This window comes from Aplidium turbinatum, chromosome 7 (assembly GCF_918807975.1).
Source record: "Aplidium turbinatum chromosome 7, kaAplTurb1.1, whole genome shotgun sequence".
Taxonomy (NCBI): Eukaryota; Metazoa; Chordata; class Ascidiacea; order Aplousobranchia; family Polyclinidae; genus Aplidium; species Aplidium turbinatum.
The window spans coordinates 17,213,371-17,231,775 of record NC_137478.1 but is presented as its reverse complement, the minus strand read 5'-3'; the positions used below and the strand labels follow the sequence as shown (position 1 = coordinate 17,231,775).

The following is an 18,405-nucleotide window of genomic DNA, read 5'->3' as shown; positions in this document are numbered from 1 at the left end:
TAGGGTTAGAGTTAGGGTTAGGTTAAGGTTAGTTAACTAACCCTAAAATGAATCGTTCTGTCGACCAAATGTTTTTCAACCAAACGTACTGTCGACCAAATGTCTGTCGACCAAATGACTGTCGACCAAATGTCTGTCGACCAAATGACCGGGTACCTTCCTGCTGATATCAGTTGATTCGTCAACTTGCATCGTAAAGATTTTGCTTTGCTTCATAGAAGAAATAACAGTATCTTGTATATCCATGGACATTTCACAAATACTTCTACAAATGGTATCATTTGACAAAGAAATATTTTTTACTTCTTTCTCAGCCTCTGTTCCAAACATTGTTTTCACAATTGCAGCGCAAGCAAGAACAATAACTCTCTCCGCTTCCGTGTGAGGTTTAGAATTTTTAGCTATTATCTCTGCTACCCGATAGCTGGCCTGTTGCAATTTCGTGGAAACTTGAAACGTTTTGGTGAATGTCTGACTTTCTTGTTTTCGCTCATTTTTTTTCTAATGTACTTCCGCTTTTGATGGCTGCTCTTTTTTCGTTGTAAACTTCTCCATTACAATAATGCAAAAAGTAAACTATTGTATTGTATTATTGATCTGTAATAAAGTGTTGTACGATATCTTGTATGAAAAACACTGCGTTGCTCCTCTATCAAAACTGCTACTTACAATATAAAAATGTCATGTGGTTTGCAAAATCGCTGATTTAGCAACAACTGTCCACCAGCAAGTGAAATTTTACTCAGCCGTGAAGAAACTACTGGACTAGTGAATAATATGCAATAGCTTGCGGCACCCTTGCTAAACGTAAACGGCACCCCGGTTGAGGACCACTGCCCTAGAGTCTAGACTGTTCTGTGATACGGTATGTATCTGTGATAGTGTATTCACTTAAAACTCTTGATGTTTATGTAAATATCGTGCTGTGTTTTCTGGCAATAGAAAAGTGGAAAAGGTAATAGAAAAATACACTTATGTCATAAGATTAAGTGTTATCTAAAAGAATTGCAGAAACTATGATGCAACACCGAATGCTGTACTATGCAGCATAATGAGTTTAAAATACTTTTAGCGTTTAAACAAAAATACTTGCAAATAATCACCCACCAAGTTTAGTTGTACAGGCCATGAATTAATTCTCATTGTCAAGAGTGAAGTCTTGCTTGCATATGTTACATACGGTACTTAAAAATAAAGTAAAATTCACAACAAAATGAAAATTCAGATTTTGGAAACGTGAAATAAATAGTTTGAAGAAGTCAGGAGGCTACAAAAACAACCACAAACCAAATTTATTCACACCACTTGTTTAAATTCAATCCAATTTATCTTTGTCCAATTAGGCGAGGCTGACTGTATTAACTGGTGCGTGGTTTTGGTTTCTTTCATATTTGTTGAATAATTGTGGCAACCTAAGTACTGTGAACTTAAATCGCTTATTTAGAGCTTACAAGCTATACTCACATGGTGTTTCCATAGATCTTAAGGCATAACAATTCAAACAAATTGCTAAGTGTTATTTGCTTTAACAAATTGTTCTTTGTCAGGAAAAGTATCAAATAGCTCGATGCTCTTTTCCTTGCAACCTTCTGCATGCAAAAGTTTTAGTATGAATCAACAGAAAACATGAAATTTCGCAAACTATTCTTTAGTTGCTATTACACTGCACACGAATTCTAAAGCCTTAATACTTGTGCTTTATAGCATCATCTACACCGGTCACCTTGATGTACATTCCATCAAGTAAAATTTATCAAACAGTGCTGAATGATACAAACATTCCATCAAGTAAAATTTATCAAACAGTGCTGAATGATATGTATATATTGTTGTATGTATTTTGAATGCACAGGTGATATTGTTATTAAAACTTGTTCAAAGAATAATTATCTCAGCGTTTGGCAATTGTGACATGTATTGCTGTTTGTTAATTCCAGGGTGTCATCATTAACATCACTATAATCAGTATCATCATTTGATCTGTTTGTTCCTCACAATGAGGGTGGCCGATATTCTCCATTCAGCTAAGTTTGCTGTCTGTGTCTATGATTGTCAAAAGTTGTAATTACTGGTAGCTTACTTCTTTCATGAAAAAGGCGAAGCGTCATATAGCCTATCAAAGTAGTTGTGTTTGATCATATTTTATGGTAACATAGCGTGCAGCCAAAACCACTAAGACTATAATATATGGATTAGATCCCTGGAAAACAGTCTCAGTCTTTCTTTGTGCTACAGTTGATGATACGCTTTGTATTTATTTTACAGTAACTTAATAGCATGATGGAATTGTAATGATTTGCTGTTATTGTTATGGGAAGGAATTTAAAAAATATTGCATTTACAATCGCTGTGGTTGGAACAGCTGGCGTTAATTTGGCGCAGTTCATTACACAAAGTAAGTTTCTAATTACAGTCTTCCAATCTAAGGTTTTATACAATATTTCCGATTAAGTCTTGTTCTAGCTTCACTCATTAGAAATCGCAGATTAACTGTGAAGGTACATGTTTGTGCGGTTTTGTATATATGAATGAACAAAATGCTTTAAAAGCGCCGATTCATTCAAATCTTGAATGACCGTTAATTTTTTTTGATTTTTTGCTGATTTTGTCCTTTCAGTAGCTGCAGATTAAGCTACCATAATTTATGTTGAGACAATAACCAGCTTTATTTCCTACACATGACTTAATGTCTCTGTTCGAATGATTCAAACTCGAATGAAGCCATCCGTTGCAAGACCTGAATGCGAATGTACAAATGATGCGAGACTTAGTTATTTTTTATATAACTATTTTTTTTGTAAAGTTCAATCTGTGATGACATCAATTACATGACAAAGTTTACATTTACACAACTATCAATAAATAATAGCTTACAAAGTCTAGAAACCGGCTACTTTCTGATACGACTTCATTGTTTGCCACAGTACTACAGTAGAACTCGATTAATCCGGATTCGGTTAATCCGGATTTTCGCCTCATCCGGATATAATTGGAAGTACAAATGATTTGTAATCTTTTTCTTGAGAAACAGCTTTGGATTATCCGGATCTTCGCCTATTCCGGACAAAAGTTGCGCTTTCTCTATCGCGTTATCCGGATTTGCCCGTGGTTACTTTGTTTGACCGTGATTTTTTGTAATTCCATAAAAACTCGTTTTCGGTAACTGTTTTTAAAAGTTTTGAGTGACTACAGATTATTCCCACACGCATGTCTGAAGATGTAACTTTTGCCAGTGTGTTCTTGCGTTGGACGCAGAGTTTACAAATACATTCATTTTACATGCATACTGCATTTCAAAAGAACTCTATCACTGGGTTGCTAATGTGGTGATCGCGCGTCTCGGAATTGGCAGATGACCACACTAATGCGTTCAATTTCGGTGATTTTTACCGATACCCTTCTATCTAGATAACGTCAGGCTTGATAGAACAGTCATCAGTTAATCCGGATCTTCGCCTAATCTGGATCGAATCGTCGGTCAAATCGAATCCGGATTAACCGAGTTCTACTGCAATTTCAGCCCTCGAAATTAGCTTCCATCTACGACGGCAAAAACATTGCCGTCGCCAAATCAGCAAACCTTGGATTGCGGCGGCAATTGCCGTATGCTTTAAAGTTTAAACAAACGAAATTTTAATCGTTTATTCTTCGTGTTTCATACGGCGGTAGCGGAGAGCATCACGCAAGCTATTTTACGCGCTGACAATGCTCTTGTAAACTGTAAAAAGTTTGCAACCTTGTAAATACTGGCTTAATTGTTACGAAAAAGTTATTGTTACATCGAATGCTTATTGTTTACCGGTGTCGTTGCGAATATAAATCATGGTGAAGGATACAGTTGAAAAGTAGAATTTACCTGCTATAGGTTATCAAACAGAGGGAACAGAAGGAAAAAGTTAGTGTGGTATTTTACAAAATTTATAAAGAATTTTATGACTGAAACAAATCGGAATTAGAAAAGCTAAGGGGTCAAGTTAAAAAAGTAGAACAAAATTGGATAAATGGTTCTTCGGCAGTAAAATAATGCTTCCGATCATATGGCATTGCGCGTTCACGAACGGGCAGTTTTGCGTCTTCAATCCAGTGACGACGCGACAACCTCATCCTCCGATACAGCATCTGATGATTCCGATTTATATATGATATCCGACTAGTTCTTTATCCATTTTATCCAACAGACTTTGTGTTGCTCGCACGCAGTATCCCAATTGTGCCGAAATTATGTTAGGATAAACAAAAACCGAGCCAATCTTCTCGCAGGGAGCTATTAATTTGTTACCGGTACCTGTTTGAGCAATTAACGTTATTTTATGATGGTTCAACGTCGCTAGATGTCGAAAAACAAACGAAAATTTCTTATTGGGCATTGTTGTTACCCAGGCAGCATAATTCGTTATTTTTGCATTGATTTTGCGTCTGTAGACGTTGAATCGATGTAGAAATGATGGTTTTGCTGTCTGGGTGCGCAATATAACCCGCCGGGAAAATTGTAAATCGATTTGTGCTGACTCGAACGTTGAATCAACCCAAAATTAACTTACTTTTCCCCTGAGCTATTTTACGTGAATTAACGTAACAGCGTGCGTATTGCGTTGCTCGCTTTATCGCTACTTTAAGTATTATTACATCACAACAAATCAAACGATGCGGTCGTGATAGACTACTCTAGTATACTTTTCCCTTCTCGTTTCACATGTTTTGGTACAATTGTTTCGTAATAAACGTTCAGAGCAATTGCCGACGCAATTTCAACTTTTGCCGTTTGGCCTCGGCAAAGTTCTTGCCAAGTAAAAATATGCTATAAAATATAATATTTTCGAAGACTGCGTGAGTGTTCACAGCAACTAAAATAGTCCGAGGTGAGGTCTTGGTGCGATGTTTCTGCTGATTAAACTCCCGCTGCGAGTAAATAACACAGGAAGAAATTTTGAACAAGTTTTGTTCTAATTAAGTGCTCATTTTGCGGCGGCATTTTTATTGCCGTAGCAGAATGGCCATTATTACGTTTACGGCGGCATTTACCACGGCAATTGCCGAGTGCCGCCGCTAATTTCGAGGACTGAATTTGAAATTTGTCGAAAAAAGCTGCACAGACAAAAACATAACAAATAGAAATAAAATCCAAACAGTTTACTGACAGGACAAAAAGCATATTATATAATATGTGATTGAAACTGACCACACAAAGTTGCAAAGTTAATTACACACTCAAATGTAAGGATGACAACTTAAAATAAATTATATTATACAGGTATTTGGTTAAGGTTCCATGTCGAAGTCAGGGAAGGGAAGTATCTAAAGAAGGGGATACAAAGGCTCAGCCCTCGAAATTAGCTTCCATCTACGACGGCAAAAACATTGCCGTCGCCAAATCAACAAACCTCGGATTGCGGCGGCAATTGCCATATGCTTTAATCAAACGAAATTTTATGCGCTTCTTCTTCATCGTGTGTCACCCGGCGGTAGCCCAGAGCATCACGCAAGCTATTTTAAGCGCTGACAATGCTCTTGTGAACTGTAAAAAGTTTGCAACCTTATAAATGTTGGCTTAATTGTTACGCAAAAGTTATTCTTTCATCGAATGCTTATTTTTGACCGGTATCGTTGCAAATATAAAAAGTGGTACAAAGTTGGATAAATGGTTCTTCGGCAGTAAAGAAAAGTAATGCTTCCGATCATATGGCATCGTGCGTTCATGAACAGGCAGTTTTGCGTCTTCAAGTATTCCAGTGACGACGCGACAACCTCATCCTCCGATGATTCCGATTCTGACTAGTTCTTTATCCAACAGACTTTGTGTTGCTCGCAGTATCCTAATTGTGCCGAAATTAGGTTAGTGTACTGTATACGTAAATCGAGGCAATCTTCTCGCAGGGAGCTATTGATTTGTTATCGGTACCTGATTGAGCAATTAACGTTATTTCATAATAATTTAACGTCGCTAGATGTCGAATTAATGTAAAACAAACGTAAATTTCTTATTGGGCATTGTTACGCGATAGAACTCGCCGGAAAAATTAAATCGATTTGTGCTGACTATAACGTTGAATCAACCCAAAATTAACTTACTTTCCCCCCCAATGAGTTGTAACGTGAATCACCGTAACAGCGTGCATATCGCGTTGATAGCTTTATCGCTACTTTTGGTATTATTACATTACAACAAATCAAACAGTGCGGTTGTGATAGACTATTCGATTATTTTTTTCTCTTCTCGTTTTGCATGTTTTGGTACAATTTTTTCGTAATAAACGTTCACAGCAATTGCCGAGGCAATTTCAACTTTTGCCGTTTGGCCTCGTCAACGTTTTTGCGAAGTAAAAATATGCTAATTTCGAAGACTGAGTGAGTGTTCACAGCAAGTAAAATAGTCCGAGGTGAGGTTTTGGTGCGATGTTTCTGCTGATTGAACTCTTGCTGCGAGTAAATCAAACAGGAAGAAATTTTGAACAATTTTTGCTGGAATTAAATGCTCATTTTGCGACGGCATTTTTATTGCCGTAGCAGAATGGCCATTATGACGTTTGCGGCGGCATTTACCACGGCAATTGCCGTGTGCCACCGCTAATTTCGAGGACTGAAGGCTTGCAGCGATTGCCTTATTCTCACGACACCACCAGGGCAGTAGTTTGTAGTGCTTTAAACATGTGGTTCTTTTTTAAATTGTGGAAAGTTTTGTAGTGCAGCTGTTACAGTGAGGTACAGAAGACAGTTAGCAAATGTTATGTGGAACATATTTAAAGAATACTTGTTTACAAAGACAGTTGAAAACTTTCCAATAAGCTGGGGGTTTTTAACAAAGCCTTTGCAGTGGGCTAGATGTAAAGTAAGCATATGGGTAGTTGAATTAACAAGCAACCATGAGCATGCAGTGAATATCTAGGCCTGATGATAATAGCGCAATGCAGGTTATCATAACAAGGTTTATTAAACTATTATCGTGCCAATTGCTATTTTACGATAAACAAAAGCCCTTCTATTGTCAGACGTTATAAAAGCCTTTGTATCCCCTTCTTTAGATATCCCTGGTCGAAGTCATTATGGTATTCCTTAAATATGCTCGGATGGTCTATCCCAAGTTCTGCTTTGAGGCAGCGATGAGCTTCCTTAGCATAGGTGATTGTTCAGTCCTAAGGAAATAATACTAACTTTTCTAAGCAGATGCCATCGTAGCAGCCCTCGAAATTAGCTTCCATCTACTGCGGCAAGAACATTGTCGTCGCCAAATCAACAAACCTTGGATTGTGGCTGTTTTGCCGCTGTTTTCCATTAAGTGTTTGAGCATGCTGAACTATGCTTGTTTGACTTGTGGGAGTAGAAAGCGTCGCCCTTTCCGCGGAATTTAAATCGTTATTTTCTAGGGTTCTTTCTTTTACACGAAGAAGTGCCCATTCATGGACACGTGTTCCTGCATGATCAGACGCATTGGCTTTTTTGATCACTTTAGTTCTACCAATCTAGTTCTCTCCTTGTTTTTTAACGTTACCTCTTACGGAATGGCCCGTTTCGGTGAGTCCGATTCGGTGAGTCCGATCCCTTAACATGGGATTTTTTCAAATTTTTTTTGTAAATTATCGGGTGCCGTAGCCTAATTATCATTGCCGTTTTAGGGTTAGGGTTAGAGGTTAGGAACTCACCGAATCGGACTCACCGGATAGTAGCAGACCCTACCTCTTAAGATGTTTAGATCAGATAGATTACTTCCATAAATTTCCTTGCATACTTTATTGTTGTAACTGTCTCCGCCACCAGTGTAGCCAAATCGTTTGGCATCCGCTGGCTTCGATCAGTCTTTCAACAAGGTTGTTAGGATCTCCATTCTGTTTTGTCCTTTGCGATGTTTTGCAACCGATGGAGATGTGGTGTGCTGAGCAGGGATCCCAGGCCAGCTTTTCTGATGTTAGATCTCAGCAGTTGTAATACGTTGGTAAGGTGACGTCCGGTTCGGCCTTGGTACTTTTTGCTGCCAATTATTGCAAATTCAAGGGCTTTCTGGGGAGGTGAGTCCTGGTGAAGTCTCAGATTGCATACTTTACAGAAGATATTGGAAACTTTTCCTTCCTCAACTGTGTCACCTGCAGCAGGCAATTTCCAACCTTTTAGTTTTACTGTCACCTCTTTCACCAATCACCATACCTAAACTTTCTCGCATACATTAAGCATTCAATAAGAAATGGCTGGGATATGCGTCAGTTATAAACATTAGCCGCGCATACTTCATCTACTACTGTACAAAGGGCATTGTGGCATATTCATGAGGATTGATATTTGTAATGGAAATTTTAAGGAATGATAATTTTTTGGTCAGTCATTAGTTGTTTAGAAGTTTGGACAGTTTGCCAATTTTACATCAATTCAACATTGTCGTATGTTGGTTTAACGTAAAATGAAGAAGTTACATGTCTTGGGCGTGTGAGTGTTCACGGCAAGTAAAATACTCCGAGGTGATGTCTTGGTGCCGATGTTTCTGCTGAATAAAATCTCGCTGCAAGTGAATAACACAGGAAGAAATATGAAGCAATTTTTGTCCTAATTTAGTGCTCATTTAGCGGCGACATTTTTATTGCCGTAGCGAGGGCTGCGATTTTTTTTTGTCCAACGACCAAGAATTCTGCGTTTGTTGAATAGTAATATGACGTCACAAGAATTAGATAAAGCGTTTGGCCGCGAATTACCGCACAAGTTGTGTGGATGTACATCAGAGTTACTTAAGTTTTGGTGGTTGAGTGATGCAAAGGGAAATCAAGCGTTAAGTTGTGTACCTACTGGACGTGTAGTATATTAATTGACCTTTTCTGAGCTGATATCAGTCAAGCGTGACCGGGTAAACACGGTCCTCTGAGATGGCGCAGTCAGAACTGATTTTGCTTGAAACTTGTTGCATTTTGCGCGTATTGTAAGTTGTAACGACGCGCAACGTTTTCTAAGTAGTTTTTATCTGGACAAACATGTGTTTTAATGTCTATGAAACCTATCATCTTGCATTCGTTTGTAACAGGCCCAGGGTAAGTTATGATCATGTGTAAGCTTGAGTGCAGTATCGGTAGGCTACAAAGTCAGAAATTCAGATTATGTTGAAATTCAGTTCAGATTATGTTGATTAACTACCGAACCGGTGGCCTGCAAGGCTAAATTGTGTACGGTATTTTCCTTTGTAAACAAAAAGGCAGTGGCTATTTGACCGGCGCCGGTCTTTGAATCTGAAACACTATTTGACCGGTCATGACGTCACTCTATAGGCACTTCTTTCTTTTTCTCTTTCAAAGCAAAAGACGAGAAGAGTGCGTATATAACTTGTAAATTCAACGATTATCTTCAACTGATTGGATGGCGCGTAGGTTACGTCTCTGGTTGGTGTTCCAGAAGGAATGAGTTCAATACTACGCGGAAGCGCTTTTTTTTAAATTTTTAGTTAAATTTTGACCCGAAGTGACTCAATCGTTAGGCTGCTGCATTTTTGTAGTCAATTTTTATTTTCAGAAGCCTACAGCCCAATTTCTTATGTCTTTTCAACTATGAGTAATAAATATGTCAGAGTTTTTTAATTTTCTTGAATTTGAGAATTTTTTATCTTTCTCTGGATAATTTTCCGTTCGTCATAAGAAGATGTGACTGTGTTTTCCGAACGACGCATTACATTTTTGCGATGTGACCGTGTTTGCGGAACAACGCATTACATTTTTGCGATGTGACTGTGTTTGCCGAACGACGCATTACATTTTTGCGTCGTTCGACAAACACGGTCACATCCTCTTATGACGAACGGAAAATTATCCAGAGAAATTCTCAAATTCAAGAAAATTAAAAAACTTTGACTTATTTATTACTCATAGTTGAAAAGACATAAAAAATTGGGCTGTAGGTTTCTGAAAATAAAAACTGACTACAAAAATGCAGCAGCCTAACGATTGAGTCACTTCGGGTTAAAATTTAATTAAAAATTAAAAAAAAAACGCTTTCGCGTAGTATCGAACTCATTCCCTCTGGAACACCAACCAGAGACGTAACCCACGCGCCATTCAATCAGTTGAAGATAATCGTCGAATTTACAAGTTATATACGCACTCTTCTCGTCTCTTGCTTTGAAAGAGAAAAAGAAAGAAGTGCCTATAGAGTGACGTCATGACCGGTCAAATAGTGTTTCAGATTCAAAGACCGGCGCTGGTCAAATAGCCACTGCCAAACAAAAAAAAGTGAGGCTGTAAGATACACTGCCAACTTTCCCAATTTGCACACAGTGCCACGATTTCAAATGCAACATCAAACTCTTTCTGATAAAGCACTGGCAATATTATGCACTACAAGTATCTCTGAAGAATGCACAGATACTAGAAAAAGAAATATTTGAACAATGTGACAGTAATCTGTAGTTTAAAAGCAGATGTTCTTGATTAACTTCTTCTATTTTTCGAAAAGTGTGTGCAAGGAAAGCTGCACCTACAGTACAGCCTCATTTTTCAAATCCATTTTCTCTGCTAATAAATGTAATGCCAAACCACTAGTACATGGTCGAAGTAACAAGAAAGCGGCATGTGCACTTTATGTTGCCAAAATGACCAAGGAAATGGGCCATGCCTTACAAGTATCTGACTGTGGCCTAATAGTAAATCCTGGCTGTTCACACCTGGGAGCTTCACCAGATGGGAAGGTGAAAGATTTTTCTGCTGAGGAAAGCCCATTTCGCATTTTCGAAATAAAGTGCCCATACAAATATAGACACCATAGCGTCAGACATAGGGGTAGCCAGGGGGGCAAAAGGGGCCATTCCCCCCAAAAAAAAATTTTAAAGTTTGGCATTCGAATTTGAACCTTTTGTTGAAAATATAATATAATTTGTATAAATTTATATTGTTTTGCAAGACATCTGGCCATTAACACCCCCCAAGACTTGTTTTAGAATTTATTTTAGACACACAGAAAGGCACCAATAAATTTTGCAAATTGTAAATCGAGCAAAATTTACGCGATTTACGCTTCTTTTAACTAATCTGTGGAAGCAATTTCAGAATCGCTTACTCTGTTGGGTTTTTGTGTATAGCTGAGTTTTTTGTGTTCTCTACTTTTAGCCGCAATTTTTGCTCGTTCGTGTGTAACAGCTACCTTTAATAAGTTAATAGCTGTTTATCTGTTAATAAATTTTATACAAATTACCCTGAAAGTGTTTCCAGAAAGCGCTATAATCCATTATTTGAGTGTAATTTTGCAAAAATTTTCCGGGAGAGCATGCCCCCGGACCCCCCAAGAATATGCGTGCCTTCGGCACGCTCTAACCCCCCACCAGCTTTATTGCTTCTCTTGCTTAAACCACCAGGATACGCCACTTCACATCGAGTGGCGATGTCTTAAATCAAACACTTTGTCGTTCTCTTCAATTCATCAAATATTTGCCCCCCCCCATTTTTTTTCTGGCTACGCCTTTGGCATCAGAGCAGCAACGTCTTACCCTGACTTTTGCTTAGAACTGAACCTGGAGGCAAAAACAAACTTGCCACAATTGAAAATCTCTCATCACTATCATTTCCAAATTCAAGGACAAATGGCTATATCTGGAATGACTTGGTGTGATCTTATTGTGTCAACGTCCAAGTCACTGTTTGTACAGAGAATTCCATTTGATGATGATTTTTGGAATTGTATGTTACCTAAACTAAACAATTTTTACTTCGGCCATGCTTTAAACTATTTATGCAGTACAGAGGGAACTCAACAAATCATTTCGCTCTTTGAAATCTGCACATTTTTACATTTAAAGCCACTTTATTCAGTGCTGACAAACAGACGGTTCATATTCAGGTAAGGTGATCACAGGTCACTGCATGAACATGATGAAATTAACAAAACATGCTTACAAGCGATGTCTAATCTTTTTCTGACGAAAGTATTGGCCTTTGAAATTGCAAAGCATGCAACAAACAGCCCAAATTTGATTAGCTATTCCAAGCATGTTAACTGGTATCTTTCGGTCAATAAAATGAAACAAACTGACAAAAGGTTTCATAGACATTAAAACACATGTTTGTCCAGATAAAAACTACTTAGAAAACGTTGCAATGTCGTTACAACTTACAATACGCGCAAAAATGCAACAAGTTTCAAGCAAAATCAGTTCCGACTGAGCCATCTCAGAGGACTGTGTTTACTCGGTCACGCCTGACTGATATCAGCTCGGAAAAGGTCTATTGTTTTGCTACAGGAAGAAAACTGTTGTAAATGCGAAATTGAGGACCGCAAAAGAAACCCTTAGGCTATCGTCATCGGCTCCAGCTCATGTCCGAGCATTGGTTTCGTATTCAAATCGAATTTAGCTTTGGATGGTGATGTCGTATGTGGCTTTGGAAGCCAAGTCTATGATGGAAAAGAAACATGGGCAAAAGTCATATTGTATGGAGGATGGGGACGTGGTAGTTTTAGTTTTTCTTTTCTCGTATTTCTTGGGATTTTTGTATCCTGTTTTTTTCTTTGAAAATTTCCATGCCTTTCATAGTTTTTTTTTCTCCATCTAAAGTGATCTATCAGTAGCAAGTTGTTCCCATGAATCCATATCAATGTTTGCATGGCTGAGGGAGACTTTCACCTGATTTTGTATCTCATTTTTGGTCTTCCGGGGCGCTTTTTCCTGTCTCTAGTTCACCATAAAGCATTATTCGAGGAAGCCTCGTTGGGTCCATTTGCATGACCTGTCCTGTCCAGTGTCTAGCGAAAGCAGTGCTGCAATATGGTAGTTTCTAAACTGGGCAACCTAGCGCGATCAAGGATTGCATCGTTGGTGAGATAATCTTCCCAACGAGTGCCTAGAATTTGCCTCAGTTTCCTCTGCTGGAAAATTTAAAAACGTGAGATGTCACAGCGGTATAATGTCCATTGTCCAATGTCCATTGTCCAGGTTTCACAAGCATAGAGAAGGGTAGATAGAACGGTTGCCTGGAAGACCATAAATTTTTAATTTTTGATGTTCAATATCTTTTGCACATATTGATGCAGTTAAAAGTATGCTACCAAGGTATAAGTAGTCCACTTCATCTAGAAGTCTTTCCTTGATATTGATCTCTGGGGAGGTGTGATCAGGTGGCGTTTGGTTGAGTATCCTAGTTTTATCAATGTTATCATCCATGAGGCCTTAAAACTCGTGTTTTTTTCCGACAGCCATCGTGGGCTACCGAAAGCTCTTTCTCGGCAGCCAAATCTGCGTGCTTGGAGGCCAAAATACAAATAACGATAGCACAAGTGAATAGAATTAAACTTGCAACAAGCCCAAAATGATCATTTAGTGTTGAAGTCTGGGCGTCGTCGACGTCCTGCTATAGAATCGTTGTACCACGCAATAACTGCTCTATCGGGATTGTAATCCGTTATTGTGGGACCATCTAACAACATTAAATTGTTTCAACTGCTTGCTGCTCAGTAATTTTTAACAATCCTTTAAAAATGACAATATTGCCAGCAGATGTAAATTAGCACTTGATTCTACTTTTGTAGTCGTTAAATCAGGGTAATAATGAAGAATTTTGTTGTCTGGTTAGTTCTCCTTTTTAACAACGATTCAATGTTCGACAACATTGAATCGACATAAAAATGACATTATTGCCAGCCGATGTAAATTAACACTTCGGATGACCACTGTTAAAATAAACCTCGGAATTACAAACAAGACTTATAGCTTGTGATCGCAGCTGGATGTTTTCCATACAATAGCAAACGTTTCCGGAAATACAACATTGGTGATTATAACGCGCTGACCTAATTCTGCGTCACTCTTTGATACTAGATATTTTCGACAGTTAATCCACGATCATTCTATTGTAAATTAAATAACTAGCTAGAAGAATCCGGCGGCCAAATTGGCCGACTGAGGAGGTAGCATGGGCGGTCATTCATGCACTACTTGCCGCCGACTGCGTTAAGGCTTGTCCATTCTAACAATCTAACATGCTTATAAATAAGAGTTGTTGTATACTACTAACGCAGTGGTTTCCAACCTTTTTGTTGTCACGGACCCCTTTAGACAAATTAATAATTCCGCGGATCCCTACCTACATATTGCCTGAAACTCAATTAACATACTATTGACTATTGTAATAATTATGCTACTCAACTACTGTACTGTGTCATATTGCATTGCGCTATGACTCCTGCGGAAAATATCAGGCTAAACAGTTGCTTAAATAAGAAAATGAATGAATTGTTCAAGAAATGTTAGCAGTATTTGACTATTAAGGTAACCCAAAGTGCCATGTCAAAACTTTTTCAACGTAAGCAAATTCAATGAGAGGGCTGTTGTTGCCTTACCTGAACTAAACGACTGAACTGTGCTTGAGTTTTTGACAATGCAACACACATGCCATCTTCAACGTCCAGGCGATTTCGTTGTTTAGTTTTTTATTGTAACAAGAGCTGAGAATCCTGCCTCGCAAAGGTAAGTGGTTATGAATCGTAACAAAATAACAATAGCTTGCTTTGCCAAGAATGGGTAGGTTTGCAGTTGTGAGCACCAAATTCTTCCACAGCTTTTGAATGAAATTCATTGCGTAATAACTCTTGATCTCAAATCAAGTAGATCACCGTTACTGAGATCGTCATCGCTAATGTTGCTCAAGTCTAAAAGAAAAGGAATTCGAATCCATGTTTCAACTTCGTGCGGCAGGTGTTCTAAATTAAAATGACGTTGAAATGAGATTTGCAGGGTTTCCAAGTGTGCGCAGAATTTTTCTCTCATAGAGATCAAAAGAGTATATTTTCTTTGAGTTTCATCCATCAAGATAAGATCTTCTAACATTGGAAAGTTAGCGTAATTACCTGCTTCCAATCTGCGTTTCCAAACCGGTTACTTGGCTAAAAACGCTTTCAGTTTTTCAGCTGCATCAATTATTTTCACACCTGGTCCTTGAATGCCACTATTAACATTGTTAATATGACCGAAAGTATTGGCTAAGTAGGCCCGGTCTGCTACTATTCGATGAGTCTGATTTGGTGAGTACCTAACCCCTAACCCGAACCCTTAATCCTAAAACGGCAATGATAATTAGGCTACGGTACCCGATAATTTAAAAAAAAAAAATTGAAAAAATCACCGAATAGGGATTGGACTCACGGGCCATTCCGAAGTAGGCCATGCCGTATAGAAAACTTTTACACTCAAACAATTTTGAGAGGAGACTTCCTTTTGCTTTTAAAAAAGTTGATACCTCATTTTTTAGCTGCTGCAGTCGTTTTAAAACTTCTCCTCTAGATAACCAACCTACCTCAGAATGATACAAAAGTACTTCGTATTCTGACCCTACTTCTTGACAGAGCGGTTTAAAAGTACGGTGGTTTACAGCTCTGCTTTTGATGAAATTAACAACTTTAACGCAATTTGTCAGAATTTCTTTGAAACTTGCTGGTAAAGTTTTTGCTGCTAAGGCGTACATGTGCAAGAAGCAATGGGTAACAACCACGCGAGGAGCTTTGTTTTTTACTAAAGCAGCAAATCCGGATTTGTTCCTGAGCATAGCTGGTGCTCTATCCGTGCATATAGAACAATCTTTTTTCCAAAATTCATCAAGGTAATCACGAACCCCCAAATGCTTTCTCACGGACCCCCAAGGGGTCCGCAAACCCCAAGTTGGGAACCACTGTACTAGCGTAACCTACTGCGAGAATTTTTCCTTTTGCATTTCTTTAGTCTCGCTTAGTGTGTAAATAGTTATGCACGTACCCGCACGTACAGTTACGAGCGAAACATGCGAGTTACCAAATGTTTGATGCCAGGCGTTGAACTTCGATCATTTTCCTGCAGTGTTCAAAATGGTCTTCTGGAAGAGAACTTCATTCTATAAAAATAGCGCCTTTTATCATCTGTATTTCTGAACATCTGGTCGAAAACTAGGCTGTTTTCTAGATGTGAAAAATTTCATCACAAGTACCGGTATCCAACGGAGTCATTTTAACAGTGCAATAAATTGTTAATTGGCTCATACGGCGAATAACACACTCGCATAGACGATAGACAATTAGACATTACAACTAAAAGTAGCCTCTGGAGGTTATTTCATCTATAAAAGAAACCTGTTGTGTCGAATAGCACAAAACGTTTGTGGCGAAATGTTTGATGCCAGGCGTTAGAACTTCAATCAAAGCATTTTTATGCAGTATTCAAAATGGCGGCGCGGACGCCTTGGGAATTTCTCGCGGGAAGCGTCGCTTTTAGGCCTTGCCTTGAAGTACCTGGCTGAAGAAATTTTACATAAGTCGGCACTCTTATGATTGCATCACGTGATGCCCCCATCCCCCGATTGTTCCTCGACTTGACGTCCTCTCTCAGTTTTTTTCCTTTCCTTTTTTTTCTGTAAGGCACGACGTTTGTCGAATAGTGACGACGCGTGTCGAGCAGCATTGCTGCCAAAAATTGCAACCCTGGTGGTAGCAGAATGGCCATTATGATGTTTGCAGCAGCATTTACCACAACAATTGCCATGTGCCACCGTAATTTCGAGGACTGTTGTAGGTTTTTGATACCATCTCCATACAGTAATATTGTAATCATGAAATGCTGTTTGGCAACTCATCCCAACCTAATCCGTCCTAAAGAGTGTATGTCACAATCAATGTGCAAGGCCTCGCGTCGGACTGCTTTGTATCTTGACAGAACGTGCTGTTTTCATTATGGAATTTTTGAGCGATGTGTTATTATCGGTTACTGACCTGAAGTAACCTTTAATTGCGAGATCTCTATTATGTAATGTGTTTCCAGAGCATTCGGGACATTCATTCAGAACAAATCTGGAATGTTCTGTTGTTTTTCACAATTGCCGAATGACGTTTGTCATGACGTCATAAGGATGTTTATCAATAGATCTGTGATTGCGAAATCTTTATTATGTAACGTGTTTTCTAGAAACTTTTTAAACTTGCTTGTTTACGTTTGATGCATGTGGCATTGAGAAAATTCCAAGTCTGACTAGTTGGATTGCTGGAAAATGAAGACTTCCATTTCTTCGACTTGTTGTTTTTCTTTAGCCATTGCAAGGAATTTTTAAGAGGAGAAATACATTTACAATTAAAACTGAGACTTCTATCTTGTTACATCAAACCGGTCATGTCATATGGAAATGAAAGTTGGACGTACATCAAAGAAATTCACATAAAAATTAATGCTTTTCAACTCTGGTGCTACAGAAGAATATTAAAAATATCATTTAAAAAACACATTAGAAGCAATTAGGAAAAGAGTTGGAGTGCAAGATAGATGGGCAAACGACTTAGCAAAACAAAAGATGAAATTCTCTGGACATATTTTGAGAGGATCGGCAGGACAGCTACATCAATTGGTCATTGAAGGTATGGTGAAAGGGAAGAAGTGCAGGGGAAGAAGAAGACTAACATGGGGAGATGACGTAATATATAGTGAGCTCTGGGCTGATTTGTCAAGCATTGGAGAAACAAAAAGAGTAGCGGAAGAACGATGCTTGTGGAGGAAAATGACAGCCAATCTTCAGATCGGAGACGGCACGTGATGATGATGAAATGAGCTGTGAAGGCGATGCTGAAACCAACGCTGTAGTTGATGCTGAACCCAACACTAACAGCAAGAATGGCGACAGCAGTGAATTACAAGATGAAATGGTATGTTGTTAGCCTACTGATTGTATTGAAGTTATAGTGTAGTCATATTAGGGTTTGACCTGGAAAAAATTCGTAACTTAACAAATTTGGTACCAAAAGAAGAGAAATTTTATGTAGATCATCATATCCAAAATTCTCTTCAATCGGCTTTGAGCAAATGGAATGGGGGGCATTTGAAATTTGCGTTTAGCGCCCCCTAACGGAAATGAACTATATCCATCTTTTCTAATACTTCCATACTGATTTCTGGTTTGTTTTTTCAAATATCGCAATCTGTAGCTTTGTGAGAACATTTTGGTAAAAAATTCTGGATGTGACGTCATGATGACGTCACAAGAATAATTGGAATATCCTAATTACTCTTCAATACTAGGGGATGAATGGAATGCAAGAATCCTCCCAGTAAAGCCACTTTTTCTTTTCGTTTTTTACTTTGTTGAATACAATAAGTTTAATGGGGAGTGATGGGCTACTTAAAACACATGTTGCGCCATCTAGTACAGAAAATGTAAATGTTGACAATCGAGAATTTCCAGTGAATGCAATCGTTGGTTTGTGCATATTGTTTTGTGTTCACTTACTTGAGTAAACCTTTCAGAGCATTTAGGAAATTAATGAAAAATTGTAATACTTGCAGTAGCAATGGCGTCATAATGCACTGGTTAAAAGGAATGTTTTATGGACGATCACGAATATCACCGTTATAAGGTAAATAGTAAAATTCAATATCAATCTTTGCAAATACTTATGAACAATAATCTACATGTCAAACCAAACATATCATATCAGTAGAAGGCGTTTGAA

At 38.4% G+C, this 18,405-nt stretch overlaps 1 protein-coding gene across 3 annotated transcripts in view; it reads left to right on the top strand.

The window, feature by feature from the left end:
- The first annotated feature begins 24 nt into the window (after window positions 1-24).
- The window catches only part of LOC145774347 (uncharacterized), a 94,092-nt gene continuing 75,711 nt past the window's right edge, over window positions 25-18,405 (top strand). For all 3 annotated transcript variants that reach the window (XM_082585573.1, XM_082585575.1, XM_082585574.1), the window contains exon 1: window positions 25-2,395. In XM_082585573.1, coding sequence (XP_082441699.1) covers window positions 2,311-2,395 — 85 coding nt within the window. In that variant the 5' untranslated portion in view covers window positions 25-2,310. The remainder of the gene's footprint in view (window positions 2,396-18,405) is intronic.